The following is an 18225-nucleotide window of genomic DNA, read 5'->3' as shown; positions in this document are numbered from 1 at the left end:
CAAAAACATCACAGCCAAATCTGAGATCAAAATAGAACAGAGGCAGGTATCAGGGGTAAGGGAGAGGAGGAGTTTAAGACCAGAGCAGGGCTGAACACTTGCAGATTAAGAGTTCTGACTGAACTCATGTGCTGATGAATAGGCACTTGGCTGCTTGGAGGTTTAGTTAAAATTGAGCATAGGGACATAAAAAATTTAAGAAAGCCATAGCCTCCTTACATGCCAGGGGCATGGGAGTCAGATATCATGGCTGGCTCTTCAAACTTTGCTGTACTGCAGTACAAGCTGCTGCTCCCCTGAAAGGCCTGATGAGAATCATATAGATTCCTCTGCTTCAGCCCAGCTGACCCATCTTCCACCCACAACATCACGACTCCTGGCACTGATACTGCTCAGGATTTAAAATGACAAAACTTTGGGGCTAATAGCCTTCTATCCAGGACCAGGTAACAGAATATTCTTCCAGTCATACAGCACAGCTCTTATTTATCCTGAATTTTTCAACCATGGCAGAAGGATTAAAAGAAACTTCCTTCAACAACATGGATTTTATCCTAGTTGTGTTCCTACAGTTTAGAGTTCCTTGCCGTTTCTACACACCTTCTGGTCTTGAAAAAGCAAGGGCCTCTATTCAGACATACCTGTCTTCTTTGTTGACTTGGGAGTAGTAGGACCTCTGCCTAATTGCTGAGTAGAAGGAGAAAGCCTCGTTGAGATAGCTGGTTTCGGAGGTGCGCAGGCTGCAAAGGAACAAGGCCATCAGCTCACTGCCTCAAAGGAAAAGCCATGCCAAACCCTCCCTTCCTGCCCCTCAGCCATGGGCATCCATGGCAGAACTCCCTCCTCAAGTGCCACCGTATGAAAGCCACACTCGCTCTGGGAAGGCAGATGTCAGAGCTTGGATCCCATTTCAAGTAACAATCAAAGCTGCCCATCTTGCACCCACATGTACAGGTGACAGGGTCACTGAACAGTTTAAAGGAACATTAAGCTCCCAAACTTTTAAATCACACTTTTGCACAACATTCCAATGCAGCACACATGGAGGACACTTTGGAGGCAGGATTGAAGTCCTTGGGCAGTACCAGCATGACCAGCACCAGGCTCACAGGGGCCCTTCCCTGCAGCACCCCATGCAGTCCCCAGGACCCTCATTCAGAAACAGGCACCGTGACTCAGCCCAATCACTGATTCCTCCTGACTGAGCATCCAGACATTTGACATGCAGCTGCCACTAACCCTGCATTGCCCTCTTCAATCCTCTTCTGTGCTTACTTACTAATAATGGTAATAGAGCTGCCCAATCTTGGAAGCAATTTCCCCAATTTGCCACCTCTTCAACCCATACCGATTGTCCAATACTTGTCTATGTCGCAGGAGAGAAAAGAAAAATTAAAAGGATTCCCAAATTTCCCAGAACATCCCACCAGACAAGACAAAGAGCCATTGCAAGGCCAAATTCAGCTTTCATTACTGGTGCAGCATTGCCAGCAGCAGCCCCTCACAGAGCCAACAGCACACACACCCCACAACAAGGGCCATTTATCTTGCATAAACTTGCCAGAACCAGACATAAGTGAGTTGCACAAAATGCAACAAAAGGTCACAACTTCCCAGGAGAACATTCAGACTATGTAGCCAGAGGAAGGTGTGAAGGATCAGAGCCCACGCTGCAGCAAGAGACTTCACACCATTCCAGATTCTGCTCTGCAGAATCCATCACCTCCTCAGTAAGAAATTAAAGCGCCACACACTCAGGTAGAGCAAAAGGGTTTGTTAAAAAAGTCACACTGAACACTCTGCAACATTTTAATTCAATAGACTGTGAGCACTGCAGGAAGCAGCTGTTCCCTCCCTTCATGCTTGAACAACAAAGTGAAATCTCAATCTTAGCTGAGGCCCTGGGCATTCCAGAGATTAAAGCTGCACTTAAACCCACACAACGCATCTGCCTACAACATTTCCTTACCGGTGCTGCTGTTGGAACTTCCAGAGTTTGGTGTAAACATCAAATGTTCGCCCAAAATAGGACTGCCACTGCTTCTGCCCATACTGAGGTAAATCCCTGCAAGAGACAGTGACAAAAGCAGAATTAAAAAGCAGAATCCAGTCAGCCCAACATGACAGGAGCATGTTTGTGTCCAAGTCAGAACTGCTTTGTTCAGGATTCACTTGACATACTTTAGAATTCTGCCCGCACCTAGAACTACAAGAACCATGACTGCCAGTTTTTCAAAACCTGTTGTTACTGGATCTCTCCAAATAGGAAACAATCATGTTCCTGCATGCAACAGGTGTTTGAAAAACATCTTACAATTTTGCTAAAAGAGAAGTCATTTTATGGTTATATGCACAGAAAGACAAACTGCACTGCTAAAATACCATAATACAGGAAAACCCTACCCAAGAGCAAGCAGAATAACCCAGTGGAAATTAGTTAATTTAGACTGATAATATTTATTGTTAATCCTTAAGGAAATAATCTTTTTCAGATGGATACTGCCTTGTTTCAGAAGCAGAGCCTATGACATCCCCCAGTATCACCAGGTCAGGCCAGCATATGGATGCTCACAGTTAACATTCACTGGGTTCTGCTACACCATCACCACATTTGTCACCCTCTAACTCAGCCAGTGACAAGACACAACCTGAGAACTTCTGCTTTTTTTCCAATCAGTCTCCAGTGCTACAAGGTGAGTCAGTTAACCCAGTTCAGTTCTGCTCTCCCACCTCCCCTCAATTTCCTTGCTGCTGTATATTTCCACCCCACAACTATGACATATTCCTAAGGATTTTGGCTTTAATTTAAAGGTTTGTGCCCTCAACCCTCACTCCTCCCATTTCCCAGGAGTGACCTGAATCTTGAAACAAATGCAACAGGGGAGACCAAACTCCCGAGTCCCACTGAGCACACATCTACACTAAAGCTCATTTGAAGAAGGTGCACAACCCTACAAGTGGAAATAGCACAGGTTTTCCAAGACAGAATCCTCTTTCACTTGATTCAAGATTGATTTCCACAAGGAATTCTCTCTCAAATCACTGTGCTGGTTCATGTACCACCTTCAGCAGACAGAAAAGCAGCACATTCCATTTCCAAGCCTGGAGGGTAGAAACCAAGGGAAGCACCACCTTTAGGAAACCTTGCCATGTACTCCGAAGGAGTCAGAGAAGCAGAGCAGTACACACCATTTCAGAGCAGCATTCTGGCCTGTTTCTGCTCACTGTAATTGCTTTAACAGCACCCGAGGTAGGAAAGGAAATTAATATTCCTCTGCTTGTCAGCCAACTGTACTTCCCACACAGCTTGAAGGGACCTAGCTCAGCTACTACAAGTAAAATGAATCCCTTACCAGCTACAGCTCTCACCAGCCTGGGAAAGCATTCCAGTACTTGGTGCTGATATTCCATGAAGATGCCAAGGAATCTGGGCAGGATTTTACCAAATTGAAAAACAAAAAAAATCCCTTCAAGCTTGTAATTGGCTCAAAATCTTGCAACGTATGTTGATGTAGCAAGGGGTAAACAGGAATATAAATATGTGCTTCAGGGTGCCAACATCTTCATTCAAATACAGCTTGACACAAACACATGCAAATTTAAAGCATTTTCTGCAAGGAACAATTCACCACCTTCTCTTGTTGTAATAGACGTAAACATTTTAGCTAAACGAAAGAAGCTAAGGCACTGTCTAAACACACACCCAAGATACAGCACAGACTTTGATATGCAAAGCAAGAGGTAGCTTTAATTTAATTAGCACATCCACAAGATTCAATGTTAAAGTATATATAAAAAAAGAATATAAATACAACACTAAAATTTTTTTTTTTTTTTTTTTAATTATACAAATAAAAGTTCCCTGGCACTAATTTGCAGAATGAATGAATTAACAAGTTGACTTGAAGAACCCTAACCCAAGAAAACACCCTTCCCTCAAACACTGGTATCTGCACAAACTAAGAAATAAGCAGGTAACTATGGGCTGATGATGCTCATGCATCTATCCCTCATTAATAAGCTAATTAACACACTCTCTAAACCTCACCTGTCACCTCCCCATCCCACACCTTCCTCTTCACAAGCCTAAACATTCTAACATAACCTAAACATGAAACCCAGCTCAACTAACTGTGCTATATCAGATTTGAGCATCTGAAAATTGGTGGTGTTTTAAGAAGCCTCTGTGGGTACAGAGTCTGTGTGTTTGGCCGCTGCTGTCCACAGCCGCTGCTGGGTGTCCACACGGATATTCCTCGTGCTCGCCTAATTGCAGCTGGCATAGCTGCACAATACCATGGATTCCTCAGCTCCCCAGGGAACGGGAAGGATCTCCATGGAAACAGACAGTAGCACTTGTTCTTTTGATAGTATTCTGACATGGCTGTAATAAAACTTCATTTATGACAATACATTACTGTGGTTTCACTACAGCTTTTCGTAGACAAGAGCTGCCCTTCCTGCCACCCCTTTACTGCTCTGTGCTGACCATCACACATGCTGCTCCCACATACCAAGAAATTTTGCCATGAGAAAACATATGCATAAGCAAAAGAAGGCATTTAGTGCAGGTTTTTTTAATAGAACATGGGGACGTGCACTATTTGGTAAGAAATAGCCCAAAAGAATCCCAAAGCCTCAGCTGATTGCAGAGTGGCCTTTTAACACAGCTCCTCCCACCACAGGAGACAGGGAATACATGACCCAGAAGCAATTATACACCCACCTTGAGACCTCAAGACCTGTTACAGCAAGATTTTTGCTACTTCCAGCTCTACAGAAGGACAGCAGAGCAGTGAGGATAGACCAAGGCAGCAGGTTTTCCCGTGGGGTGTGCCCAGCCCAGGCTGCTGGCTCATAGACAGCAGCAGGGTGCACCCACTCTGGCTGAACACCACCACAGGAGGGATTAAGAGGCAGCCAAATTAATCCAAATGCAGAGGAGGGGCTGGAGATTTGATTCGGGACAGTACAACAGCCTGCAACAACAACTGGAAACCATCTCAAATTTCTTGGCTTTTAAAACATTCCAAATGTGATGTGAAGATACTCTAGAACTGATGTTCTAGAAGGACGGGTTTCTCACACTGGGCACAGAAGACTGGTTCTCTTGCTGCACTAGTGTGGCTGGTGGATAAATTTCACACAATCCAGAATTTTATCCAATTCTTGCTGTACTCTTTGTCTCCACAAAGACCAGCACTACTTACATGCTCATAATTAATTCTGTCAGGAGTTCATTTCAGTCATGCTGCCAGGTAATACTGGCTGAAACCAAATTAAAGGTGCTGAGGTGTGTTTGGCCAGTGCCACATGGAAGTTGTCACATAGGGACATTAAAGATATTGAGAAGGTCCTAGAGACTCAGCAGTACGCTTCAAAGGAGAAGGCTACAATAACTGTAAATTTAACATTCAAAGCTTTAAATACATTCACAGTTTTGACAGGTGATAAAAAGAGGTAATTTCCTTTCATGTTCATGGGCTTGTAGTAGTTACAAGCTCCTATTCCCAGAACCTGGGCAGCAGTGGGATCAAAGTGCTGTGGCACAGAGCCAGAAGGTACCCCCTGAGCCTCCTTTCTTCATGCTGAGGCCCCCCGGCTCCCTCTGCTGCTCCTGGTGTTCCAGACCTCTCCCCAGATTTGTTCCCATCCCTGGACACTCTCCAGTCCCTCAGAATCTCTCTTGCCATGAGGGGCCCAGAACAGGACAAGTCGTCTCACCAGTGCCCAGTACAAAGGGATAATCACTACCCTAAAATATAGTTATGGAAAGTTTTTAAATTCCTTGAAGTTTCATGCTTCTTTGTGATACTGAACACATTTAAGTACTTTTTAACATTTAAAAGAAAATAATATCAGTGACAATACACCATGACAAACTGCTTCCTTATACCTTCCCTCTTCCCAGCCTTTTTCAAGAAAAAAATCAAGTGGGAGTGGGTAAAGGGGAGAAGAGAACCATCGCAACATACTTCATTAACAGTGTATTCCAACTTATAGCCCAGAGTAGAGACACTAGAAAGACAGCCCCCCTGGGTTATCCTAGCAGGCACGGCCACAGGGGATGCTATCACTGGGAGCACGAGCACAAAGTACACTTTCGAGCAGCAACCTTGGCAGACCATCATATGTTTTCCTCAAATGCTGTATTTGGCATCTGTATTGGGAAGAGAGGAAGGAAATGCTACTGAAACAAAGACGTGGCAGGCTGAGCCCTTGCAATTTTTGGCAGCAGCAACAGCTAAGCAGCTGCCAACACAGCTATAGGCTCAGCTCCCTGTAGCTGAAGTGCCCAAAGGAGGTTTTGGGAAGGAAATTATTGCTCTCCTCTCCCTCCCCCATTACTTCTTTTCTATGAAACGTGGTAGGGGCAAGAGAATAGCATAAAACACAGAGCAAAGGCCATCATCATCTTCAAAACAGAAGGTGTCAGGCATGAATCAAATGCATTTATTATGCTGGAGGGAAAAGCAAGCAACTGGACTAAGAATTGGGATGCTTGCCAAGACATTTCCAGGTGAACTCCCCAGAGAACAAGCACTAACAGAGAAGATACCTGAGAATTATAATGTTGCTTTATCCTGTCATTATGCCCATGGGAATCACAGGTCTTAGAGGTGAAATGGTGGTCAAGTGTAAGAACTAACTGTGCCAGGTTACAGTAAGGACAAAGGCAGGTGTCCATTCTGCAGTGTTCCTATTTTCAGACGGCAGAACTGGCTGCTTAATCCCATCTCTATTTTCACTTGTCATACTTCATCCAAAGTTATTTTCCATTTTCTTTTCATTTAGCTGGACAAGAATGTTTCTTTCTGGAAAAGTACTGTGGATATACTGAGAAACTCCATCTCTCATCTCAAAATCTGATACAAGCAGTACCTCCCTCCATGGCCAAAGCAGAGACAGAATGGCTGGAGGTTCTCTGCCACCTCTCTGATCTGAACTGGAGCAGCATGCAGCCACACATGAATTGTGTTCATTTGTACTCTTCAGTGACTCAATCCAAAATTTCAAGCAAAATCTATCAGAAAGCCAATGTAATGTCATATAGTCCTGGAAATCCTGGTCTCAAGATCTCAATCCTTTCGCTTTAGACTGTTTTTCATGGGGGGAGGTGGGCGGGGGGGTCAAACACAATCACCAAGAACTCCTTGTCCCTACTGCCCATTTGCCATTCAGATTTTGGAGCACAAAATGTTTGTTTTGGATTTGGTAATCAACTTCTAAAGCACATGAAAGGATTATCAATAGTGGGGGGCGGAGGAATTAAAAGCATCTTTGCTAACCATCTGTGTTTGACTAACAGCAAGCTATAAGGGCCCAAACATACAGCATTACTCAGAAACCAGTAAGAGGCTGAACTGCCAACCAGATATGAGCTCAAACCCATTACTTAAGAGACTACAGCAAAGCTTAGAAATAAAGCAGCTTTGGATACATGCTGTTTAACTCAGCATATATTGACATAAACAGGATATCCATATTACTGTCCAAACATGTATTTCTCTGCAGACAAACCAGTCAGACTTTCCAGCTGTTGTTGCAGCTGCTTAGTAGATAAATGTAGATTTTACCTTTCTCCACAGCTCAGATTAAGTACTTGTTTCACCAGACACATACAGGATATGGTTTCAATGTTTCTGTTTATCACTTCCTAAATTTCTTCCCCAAAGATATTCCCTCTCTTCCTTTCCTCGCATCCAGACCAATCCTCCTCATCCTTATTTTTTTCACAAAGACAGTAGTGGCTTGGATTTGGATGCTGTGGACTGCACAGTCACACCTCATCCTTAATTGTGGCCTTCAAACACACCATTTCAGTAATAATCACATCAATTTCATGGGATTTCCAATTTCTAGTGTACTAGAAACTGGAATCTCTGCTCCTACAAACATTCTTACATATATAGTCCAAAAGTACCCATACAGAGGTGCATTGTTCTCTCCTAAACAAACTTACTGGGTTTGGGTTTGAAATGTTCACTGTACAATTCACTTCAGCATCACACACTGCAGTGTGTGTTCCAAGGCTTTTTTGAAGGAATACTGTCAAAAATCCACTAACCTTAAGCCATTGAAGAGCTGCTTAGATTTATCCAGTAAGTAGCAAAAGTCTGTCACAGTTTTTCTCTCTGCTTGAGGAATATCATCTTCAGCTCCCCCTGATGACATGATTTCTTTTATGGCAAGCTCAGTCCTATGAAGAAAAAAATAGCCATATTACTCAAAAATCAAGGGCTGCTATGAACTCATCCAGACTGAGATGCATGTTCAGTTCCATGGGGATGTAACACAGAGCATGCAATTCTCCACAGGTTACTCTTCCCAAGACTCATTTAAAAAAAAACAGCTGAGAATCCAAGCATGGGACTAATTACTGCACACTGCACTAGTTAATACAGCAAAATGAAAAGTATCAGTGGTACAACAGTCACAAAATAAAATAACTCTGAGAACTGTCTTCACAAACACAAAACTGACAATGAAAGGACTGTAGCACAAACAACACACAGGTTTCACACTTGGACAAATAAATCCTCTCCAAATTTGCCTTCTGCAGAGGTATTTATCCTGCAGCTGTATTTAGAGACCAGCCACAGTTCTCTTTACATTTCATTTTCTTCTGTAAATGCTGAAAACTGTAGCTCAATAGCTCCTATTGCTAAAACAAGGGAAATTTAGCCAAAATGCTAAAAAGTACCATACCATCCTTCCTCTCTGCATCCTCCTAACTGTTTGATTCCATGGTGGCATTGCCAACAATCATAACTGCAGATCTGTTTCATACCTGCAGATCTGTTTTTATTCTTCACATGAGTAAAATGTTACATTGTACAAGAATCATCTGAAAAAAGACTAGGATATAATGTAGATAATTGTAGAATTGAGTAAGCAAGGGAATATGAAAGCTTACAGAGGCAGAGTGGCTTTAAAAATCTTAATCCAGACATACACAGATATCAAATTTTCCTTTTGAGCCTACAAAGATGAGCTACAGATTTTGCAGCAGAAGCAACAACCAAACATCTCTGAAAATGGCTGCTAGATCTTCAGCTCTGCCATGCTCAGGATTTTTGTGCAAGATAAACACACCTCTAACTGGGCAAATGCAGAGCTTTTACTTCCAGCAGCTTCCCTACCAGTTCTGGTAAGTGTTTCTGTTAAGCAACCAGCTTCCATTTGTGCAGCAGCTCTATTTGGATGCTATCTGCACAAATAATTACCTACATACCCCAGTCCAAGCCAGGAAATGGCAAAGCTCACTCTTTCCAGCCATCAGGAAGCACCCAGAAGCATCTTTCAGCAACTGTCACAAAAAAATTCTTCACAATAAATAAGGAGGCTTCAGAAATGCTTCCCTGAACAAATATTTCATGCCCAACAAATGCAGAAGAAACTGGCAGTTTCCACCCAGCTTTTGGGGTAAGTTAGAGGGCCATCCTGCCAACCAAGCAGTCTCATGATTTCCCAGTTTAGACAAGATGCAGCCCACATATACTTGTTTATACACACCCATGTGACAGCGCATCAGAGCACCAGTGCAAGGCCATGGGGGCACTGCACAAACCACTTGTTGAAAAGCTCCAGAAAAAGGTAAAAAGTGTCTCTGTACTCAGGTAACTGCAACATGGGTGCCAGAGTGCAGAACATACCACCCAGTTGTCACAAGCTTTGGCATGAGCCTGGCAAGAAGGACATGAAGACTGTGAAGCACCAGCCTGTGTCTGAAACCTCTGAACATTCACATTTACACAGCACAGAACAAACAACACCAAGTACTTAAAGCACCAACATATAAGACTGAAGTGAACAGTGAGACCTAAAAAACAGATCCAAGAAGTAGCCAGGAGGTGATTCAGAAATTTCAGGAAGAGGGACAATACCCCAGGTCCTGTGTGCTCCACAGCAAGGGTGACCTAAATCCTGCAGCGAGCCCGTAGGTTCTGTGCTCCACCGTGGTAGTCCAGGCACTCCACAGCAGCTTCAGATACGTTTGCAAAAATTGAGGAGCTTGCTTAAGCTGCAAAGTATGTTTCATACAGTCTAGATATCAGTCTTTTCATTTCATAGAAGTGAATTTTATTTTACACTATCTTTAAGATATACTACCCAACAACCCCAAGCACTGCCAACATAACCGTGTTAGCCCTGGCCCAGGCAAGTAAAACCAACTAGGCTTTGGGTTGTTTTTTAAAACCAAGTAGCTCTCACATGCAAGGAGTTCACCAGACCCACTGTGAAGAGGCCATTTATGCAATCAATAAAAGATACACAAGAAAATCCATAGCCTGCCAATGTGAAAGGTATTGGAAGGCAAGAAAAATATGTGAAGCTGGCTTTTCCAGCTGACAGAGAAGGAAAATAGAAGTAGTTATCTCATGCACTGGTTTTGGCTTATCATGCTCTGGAGGGGGTGGTATTTGGTGCTGTACAAAGGAAGAGCTACTATCAGGAGCAGCTCGGGAGAGGAGGAGGTGCTCCTGCACTAAGGACTGTGTTGTAATGCAGCAGCAGTACAGACAGGAGGGAGAATTATTATTAGAACAGCAAGTGGGCACAGTAAAGGGAGGAATACAGCTCCTGACATTGCCCTTTCCTAAGGGACTGCTCAGCTCCAAATGAACAATATAAATAAAAAGCAACCAGGAACACAGCCACAGCGGGGACCTCTCCTTCCCTTTGATACTAGAAGTTATCACATGGATCCGTGCTCGTCTGCAGACAGACAGTTCTCCCAGTTTTGACAGCCCAACTATAGCAGGAATATCACCTACTTAATGTCTTGTTCTCTGTTTGATGCTTTTTGCTTTCTTTCATGCAAAAGAAACTGTTGGGCTGTTTTGTATGACAATTTTTCTTAAGTAACACGTTAAAAAAATGCTCTCCAGAGTCTGCAGAAGGAGACACTGAAACATTGGTTTAAAAGACTGTTAGAATAAGTCAGAAAATGGTGGCTTCCAGCAGAACTTATTATTGTCTCAGATTTTGCCAACTCCTCAGGCCATACAAGGCAGAAAACCCATGCTAGCCAAGCCCCACACGTGGTGTGCCAGGTTCTTCCCTACAAGCTCTCAGAACACACAATTCCAGGTTTTCTTAATGCAATACATTGTTGGATATTAGAAATCCATCCCATTGCAACACCCAGGCAGCAGAGCTTCACAGACATCCCAGAGGATGGCAGTTAAAATTGGAGCTGAAGGGCAGCAGGAGGAGGGACACAGGACAGGGATAGAGGTTTCATGGTGCTGGCCAGTATTTTTAAAGTCAGATGTCACTTACATCACACACGTCTCCACTTCCCTGTGGTTTGCTGTCTTTTGGCTAAGGTTTTCCAGGCTTAGCTGGAAGGGAAAAAGAATGCTGAAGTTAATGGTATGCACTCCCCACTAGCCCTGCCCTGGGATTCAGGCCTGCAAAGCAAGGCAGGCTTCGTAGCCGTGAGGGAATGACAATGCAAGCCCAGCATGGATATGTTCAATGAGTGCATTACATCCTCTCAGATTTGCTAGGTAGCATCACTGTAAGCTGCCATTCAGCTGCCTGCTAGAAGGGGAGGGTCATAACTTCCCATCCAACGCGTAGGAGCAAATAAAACCTCACACACTGGAGGTGCAGCTGTGGTGTAACCAGAGGGCACAGTGAACAGGAGGATGTCAGGGGTCTGTAAGCTCATGTATCAGCGAGGACAAGTAGAATCAGGAGCAGTTTACTGGGGCTGCACAGCAGTTGGCTGGACATGGCACCTTGACCTCCCAACAGAGCACTTGTACAACCCAGCTGCCTTTATTTAAGCCATAATTTCTTCTCAGTTATGGACTGGTTTTCAAATGCTTCCCACTTAGAGGCACAAGTGGTAACCAAAAACCAAAAGCAAACACACTTTGTTCATCTATGTTTTGATACAGGATTTCCCCCAAGCTAAGATGTTCCTAGAACTGCTCTCTACAGAAACCAATGGTGGAAAACACATTCCCGTCTATCAGGATTTTAAAGCTGTCAAACCTTGAGTCAGAGACCAGCTCTCTTTCCACTTTTCATCCTGACACATCTCCCACAGCATCACTGCCAAAAGGGGATGCGACACAAAGCCAGACACCCAGCTGGTATCTATTTCTTATCTGAAAATTAACAATACAGATAAAACTAAGCTCCTGATCGTTCATACACAAAGCCTGGATCCATCATGCCTCAGAACTCTATCAAAAATCAGCTGATCTTACCTTCACCAAGCAGGATGCCTACCTTGGCTTCCTATTTGCCTGTCCTTTTCTTCTGCAGACTGGCACACTCATGTCTCATGTTTTTTTTTCAACACTGTACTGCACGTTTTGGGAAAACCATCTGTGTGTTTCCATGTGATCTACTCAGAGTGCTAGTCCTGACAGAGCCTCAGACAACACAAAATGCATCAGAAACCAAATTCATTCCTCTTGCCAGAATACCTAACTCTCCATCAAGAGCCACTGCCCTGAAGTTCCCAAGACACCACTCAGTTCTGCCCAAGAAAAACTGAAATAAATAATCGGCAATTCCCCCAGACAGGCACTGAAAACCTCACAGCCTGCTAGAGTCAGGAATTCAGAGGGAATGGTAGTGAGCAGTTATATATCAAACCATTTCTTTATAAAATGGGGAGCGGGGGGGAGACTTCTTTATTATTCCAAGGTTTTTAGTAAAATTTGGAACCAATCACAGACATTCCTCACCCCAACCACTGTTCACCTCAGGGCATGTCTGCACTGCAGTGGCTGCAGCTCTTCCAGACAAATCCAGCTCCTTTTCCAGCAGCTCGTTGGATGCTGCAGGAGGCATCTGGGAGCAGGCTGAGCCCACACCTGAGCTCCTGGCAAGGCTCAGTCCCAGTGGACAGCAATGGCCAGGGCCAGCTCAGAGAACAACTGGAGCATTTCTGTCCCAGCTCTGCTCAGTGCTCTGTGCACATGGGCTGCACAAGGAAAAAGACATAGTCTGGGCTTTGGGGACACTTTTGTCTGAATGCCACAATGGTAAGCAACTCTAACTTAAGAAACAGAAACAAGTAGGTGTTGTATTTAACTGATAATGCTGGTCAAATAATATTCTCTCTGCCTAGAAGTTTGCTTATTTCAAAGGGCACTAAGGAGATATGAATTACAAGGGTGAAAGCCTGATTTCATATAAAAATTACAGCATGGCTGATAAAATCACATGCAAATACAACTAGGTACAACTACCTCCTATTGGGAATTCTCCAAGAAGCTGGTTTTCCTACTAAATGAATTTTTACAGCTAACTTGCAAAAATACTGCTACCTCCAAAGATTAGGCAAGAGGGAAGTCACTTTAAAAAAATAATAAAAACACAGAAAGGCCAGTGAGCCTGTGCATGAACACACCCACACTCCTGTGCAGGAACAGCCAGCGCCAACCATCGCTCCTCCAGGGACAGGCAGCCTGGTCCCCCATGGACCTGGATTGATCCTTCCCTTCGCATCCCAATAAACACAGATCTCCCAGCACAGGGAAAGGTTCCACTGCCCTGGTGATTCACACGTTCTGAGGAGCTGGCCAGATGCTTCCTACAACACAACGACTTTCTTCTGTCTGTCCTTCCCTTTAATAGACGCACTAAACACATCACTCTACTTCAACTTCTTTTGAATTTTGTGAAAGTTACTTGTGAGATAATCTTCAGGACCTTTCTCCCTAGAGCAACAACAGTTACATCAGACAAGAGATTTGATAGCTGCTTGAAGAAAAAGAAAAAAGAGGAACCCTGATCATGTAATTGCTTTCCTGAAAAAAGGGAAAGGAGCAGGCAGGGGATAAGTAAGAACACAAGATAAACCCACGCATGCACATTCCCCAGCTGCACACTGCTGTGGCCAGTGGAAGTGGCAGAGAGCAGGCACTCACAGTTACACAAGAACTGTTATACAAGTTGCACAAATTGTATTACTGCAAACTGAAAGTTTACTACTCTCACATGAACGCACAATTCCTTCCTCAGCACATCAGAAGATGAGAAGATCTGCTAACAGCCTCACAATAAGACCTCAGAGTTAAGGGGAGCTGCCACCTCTGCATTACCTGTGACATTTCAACAGGAACAGTCTCATGATTTCCAGTAGGAAAATAGGCAACACCACAAATTCAACTCCATTCTGAGTCAAATGAGTCAGAAAATACAATATGCAGTGTCAATCCCATTATTTTAACTTCAAGTAAGTGCTTCGTCTGGAATCAGGCTTTTCATATGTTTCAGACATCTTTTAAAATCCTTTTATTGCTTAGAAGCACACCTGTCTGTATCCAGAACTGCAGCTTTGGCATCTTTTCTCTCAGAAAAATGCGGAGGTGCTCATTAACATCATGCCATGGAAACCGTGTATTCCCTTCCTGCCTCCTACACTGAGATCATGGAAGCCACACCTCAACAGCAGACTCCTCTGAATTCACTCTGGGCAGACTCACTTTGAACACAAGAGACATGATCTCACCATGGGATGCACGTGGCTTTCAATCGCCTTCAGAACACAAAACTTTCACTTCCCTTCTTTATGTTTCTGCCACTGACAATTTGTTCCACCTTTGTCTGTTCTGCGCCCTCTGTGATCCCTCTTTGACTGCAGTTCACGACCTTTTGTGTATAGGATGAACAAAGGGCACAGGCTAAAACTGTCATCACAGTTGGGCCTCTGCTCTTCTACTGACTTCACTGGTTTGCTATTAAAAATAGGCTCAAGCTCAAAGTCAGACCAAAGAAGAATTTCTGGGTCATCAGAGTCTAGGAATCTCCAGAAGATGGTGCAGAAGCAATGTGAAAGAGGACACAAGTGTTTCTTTTTATCCAAATTCAAATAATGAATCTGTGGTGCTTGCATACCACCTACATGGTACTTAACAGTCATTTGCTTTGTATGAAAGAGCAAGAGAAAAAAAATCATCAGGCTGGCCCACTCTTGGCAGGGGTGGGAGGGTAGAAGGGAGACAGAAAAACACCATCAGCTGTGGCAGTGAGCTGTGTGTATTTACATTTCACAGGCTGAACTATTTAGTGGTTTATTTACACACAATGTTCTTGGAGCAGCTAAAATGCCAGTTGTGTTTTATCTCGATTTTGTGGCAATGCGCATAAGCCACAGAATCATAGGAAGAGCCTGCAAATGAGAGATGAACCTCCTACATCTGGAAAAGCACACAAGCCACTGTGAGAAAGGAGAGAGATTTTGGGAGCACAGGCACAACGAGGGCTGAAATGCATTAGTTGTGACAAGATACCAAAATACAACCCAGGGATTCAAAAGCAACGACCCAGTCACAATGCAAGAGCTTGTGCTGCAGGGATTGCACATCCCAGGGAACCCTCACAACCAAGCCAACCTACGGCACGGCACAGCGGCCTCGGGTCCCTCCGGCTGCCCCTCCATGTTAGAGTGAGGAGGGAATTGCAGTCAGCTCCATTTTATGCACATTTGATGGCAAGAAGCCAACACAACTGTTGACTGAGCCAAATCTGGGCCCCCTTGAACTAAGCCATCACCTAAAGCGGGGTGGAAAAGCACATGCCTCTCGCCTTCCCAGCAGCCAAGTTCCTGAAAAGCATCCCAGCTACAAGAAAGATTTTTCTTTCTTTCGTCTGACAACAACTGATGTTTAACTCTTTTATATACACTCATTAATTTGAAATGGAATGGCTAACGTGAAGCAGCATTGTACAGCAAAGGGATGGAGAGGCTTCCTTCCAGCGAGCCAAATGATTTACTGGCTGGCCCAAATGGCAGCTGAGGCCAGTGCCCGATCTGGAGAGCTGCTATCGTCACACTCTGCAGCCTGTTCCCATCCTCAGCCAAGGTGCCAATGGCTGCCTTCCAAATGGAACTGTATTCCAACAAAAGGGAACGCAGGACAAGCTTGGGAAAGCTTTCTGATCCCTTCGGTTCACTTCTTCCCTCCAAACCAGTGTTTGGTGGGAGCTGCCAGCACGCTTGGGAATTGCATGGAGAGCATCACCACTCTGGGAATTCACCTTCCTGAGCAGGCACTGCTCCTGAGCCATGCCTCTGCCTCAGAGCAGAGAAATCCCTCTGCTGATTTCTGCTTTAATTATATTTTAAAAACTCAGCTTCTAGTCTGTGTTCCATTATATTAATAGCAATAATTAAAAATACTTCAAACAACAAGTCCTCTAAACCTGCAGTTCCACCCAGGCTTTCTGGTATTGCAAACTTCCTTTCCTGACATCCTCAGGGAACTAGATTGATGGCTACTCTGTTCCATCCCTGCTGCAGGGCCATGCTGTGTTCTCTCAGCACATGTAAGCTGCAAGGTAATATTTGTGTTGGCAACTTCCTTACATATTTTACAGAACCAGACCTCCATTTGACCCTCTGTGCAGCTCCTACACACAACTCGGTCCACTCCTTCGAACTGTCTCCTCCTGCTGCACCACATGCTCCATACCATACCTCTGTTTCCAGCCTGTTTGAAAACTATGCATCTTGAACAGAGCTTTTGTGCTTTAACAGTACACCTTAGCTATAAAAGCCAAGCCTGCAGAATCTTCTTAAGCAAGAACACCAAACAAATTATTATAAAAATCTGCATTTACAGGTCCTGGTTGTCCTTCTCCCAAGATTGCTCCAACGAAAGCAATAATTTTTATGAAAAAATGAGACCTGTGTAAAGTTCTGTGTAAAAAGACATCAACATCCAAGCTTTTAATGGTCAAAATCCAATAGCTATACAGTGCTTTAGGGGGCTAGTGGGAGCATTGGGGGTTTTTGTTTAATATCAGTTCTATTTCAGCTCTTTAGGCAATAACACCACCACCACAGACTTTCACACCAGAGATCTTCCTTCCTTACCCAAAGCACACCAAGCAGAATAAAAGATAAGCCAACAAAGTAACGTGTCCAGATAATCAAATGAATTCCCATTATCCATCTGTGCCGCAGCAGATCATCAACAACTCCATTTAACGCCAACAGAGCTAAACCAGAATAAAAGTGATGCAAGAAGAAGGGAGATGTGAGTGGCACACGGCAGTGAGGCAGCTGCAGTGCGAGCAGGGGACTGTGCAGAGCATCATGTGACAGGAGCAGCAGCCGCGGAAGAGCTGCAGCCCCCGGCTCCCACCTCCCCAAATCTGTGCCCTCCGTGCAAGGCCACGGGCACCACCATCTGATTCCAACGCAGAACTGACTAGGGTTAGAAGCTTCTCGATGATCTGAATCATTATGCTCCATTTTTGTTACTTCCCTCCACAAAATAAAACAGGGACACAAAAATGATTAACAATGAGCTTCATGTTCCTCCTGCTGGAATGCACTTTCAGCATCTTTATCACTTGTAGATCGACTTTCTCAAAAGAGCAAAATGAACACAGAATGTGGTATCATCCTTACACATAGAGCAAAGCATAACTAGACATCATTGTGATAAAATATTCCCTTGCTTGTAAGGGACATGGATTGCCAACTGAATTTTGATACTGTATTGTAGCTACATTTCAAGACAAAACAATGATCACATTCTCCTTTGTAGCACAAAATATTCCCCCTCTCCATATAGTTTCTGTGAATGGCTTTTCTATTTCCTGCGGTAAAGGACCTGGCCATCACATTTGGGACCGTCTGTGTTGCTCTGGCAGCCCAGAATGACTGGAGAATAATGCTCTCTGCTCCTAGTGAAGTGACTCACTCTTTCTTTCATTTAACATAAATCGTAGTCCAATTTATCCAAACATCTTGAATGAGGCTGTATTAATCTGATTTGAAAATGAAGCCTCTTTTTTGTAGACACACAATCCCCACCAGGGCACCAAGCTCCCAAAGTGTTTCCTCCACCATGCAAGGGACAGCACAACCACACCACGGGTTCAGGCAGGGTGAGGAGACCCCAGGCAGGAACTGCACCTGCAAACCCCACAGCAAGACCCATACCAGGATGATTTTCTACAATTTGCAAAGACTGCTACCACCACAGCAGTCCTGCAGCCCACAGGAGCAGCGGGAAGGACACACAAGCTGGGAGACTCACTCACATTTTAGTCCTCATATGGTCCCACAGCGCTGCTTTGCATTAGCTTGGACAAGATGCCATGAATTACAGGTTGCATTTGGATAGCTTGTGCAAAATCTAGATTTTTTTTAATATTAAGGGGTTCATTTTGCAGGTTGGAGAACTAGATGTGCTTGGGCCAGACACAGCTAAAGCGTAGAAGCTTGGAGTCTGGTTA

General features: G+C 44.1%; 1 protein-coding gene across 1 annotated transcript in view; it reads right to left on the bottom strand.

Moving 5' to 3' along the window:
• Positions 1 to 18225, bottom strand: part of SCAI (suppressor of cancer cell invasion) — a 33246-nt gene that overhangs the window by 13488 nt on the left and 1533 nt on the right. Inside the window, exons 3-7 of the mRNA XM_086858751.1 lie at positions 11287 to 11348; positions 8069 to 8200; positions 1970 to 2065; positions 1280 to 1366; positions 642 to 740 (exon numbers count right to left, since the gene is read on the bottom strand). Coding sequence (XP_086714877.1) covers positions 642 to 740; positions 1280 to 1366; positions 1970 to 2065; positions 8069 to 8200; positions 11287 to 11348 — 476 coding nt within the window. The remainder of the gene's footprint in view (positions 1 to 641; positions 741 to 1279; positions 1367 to 1969; positions 2066 to 8068; positions 8201 to 11286; positions 11349 to 18225) is intronic.

Source organism: Cyanistes caeruleus, chromosome 20, assembly GCF_971803275.1.
Source record: "Cyanistes caeruleus chromosome 20, bCyaCae1.hap1.1, whole genome shotgun sequence".
NCBI classification, from domain to species: Eukaryota; Metazoa; Chordata; class Aves; order Passeriformes; family Paridae; genus Cyanistes; species Cyanistes caeruleus.
Note: the sequence above shows the minus strand (reverse complement) of the source record. Positions and strands in the feature narration are given on the sequence as shown.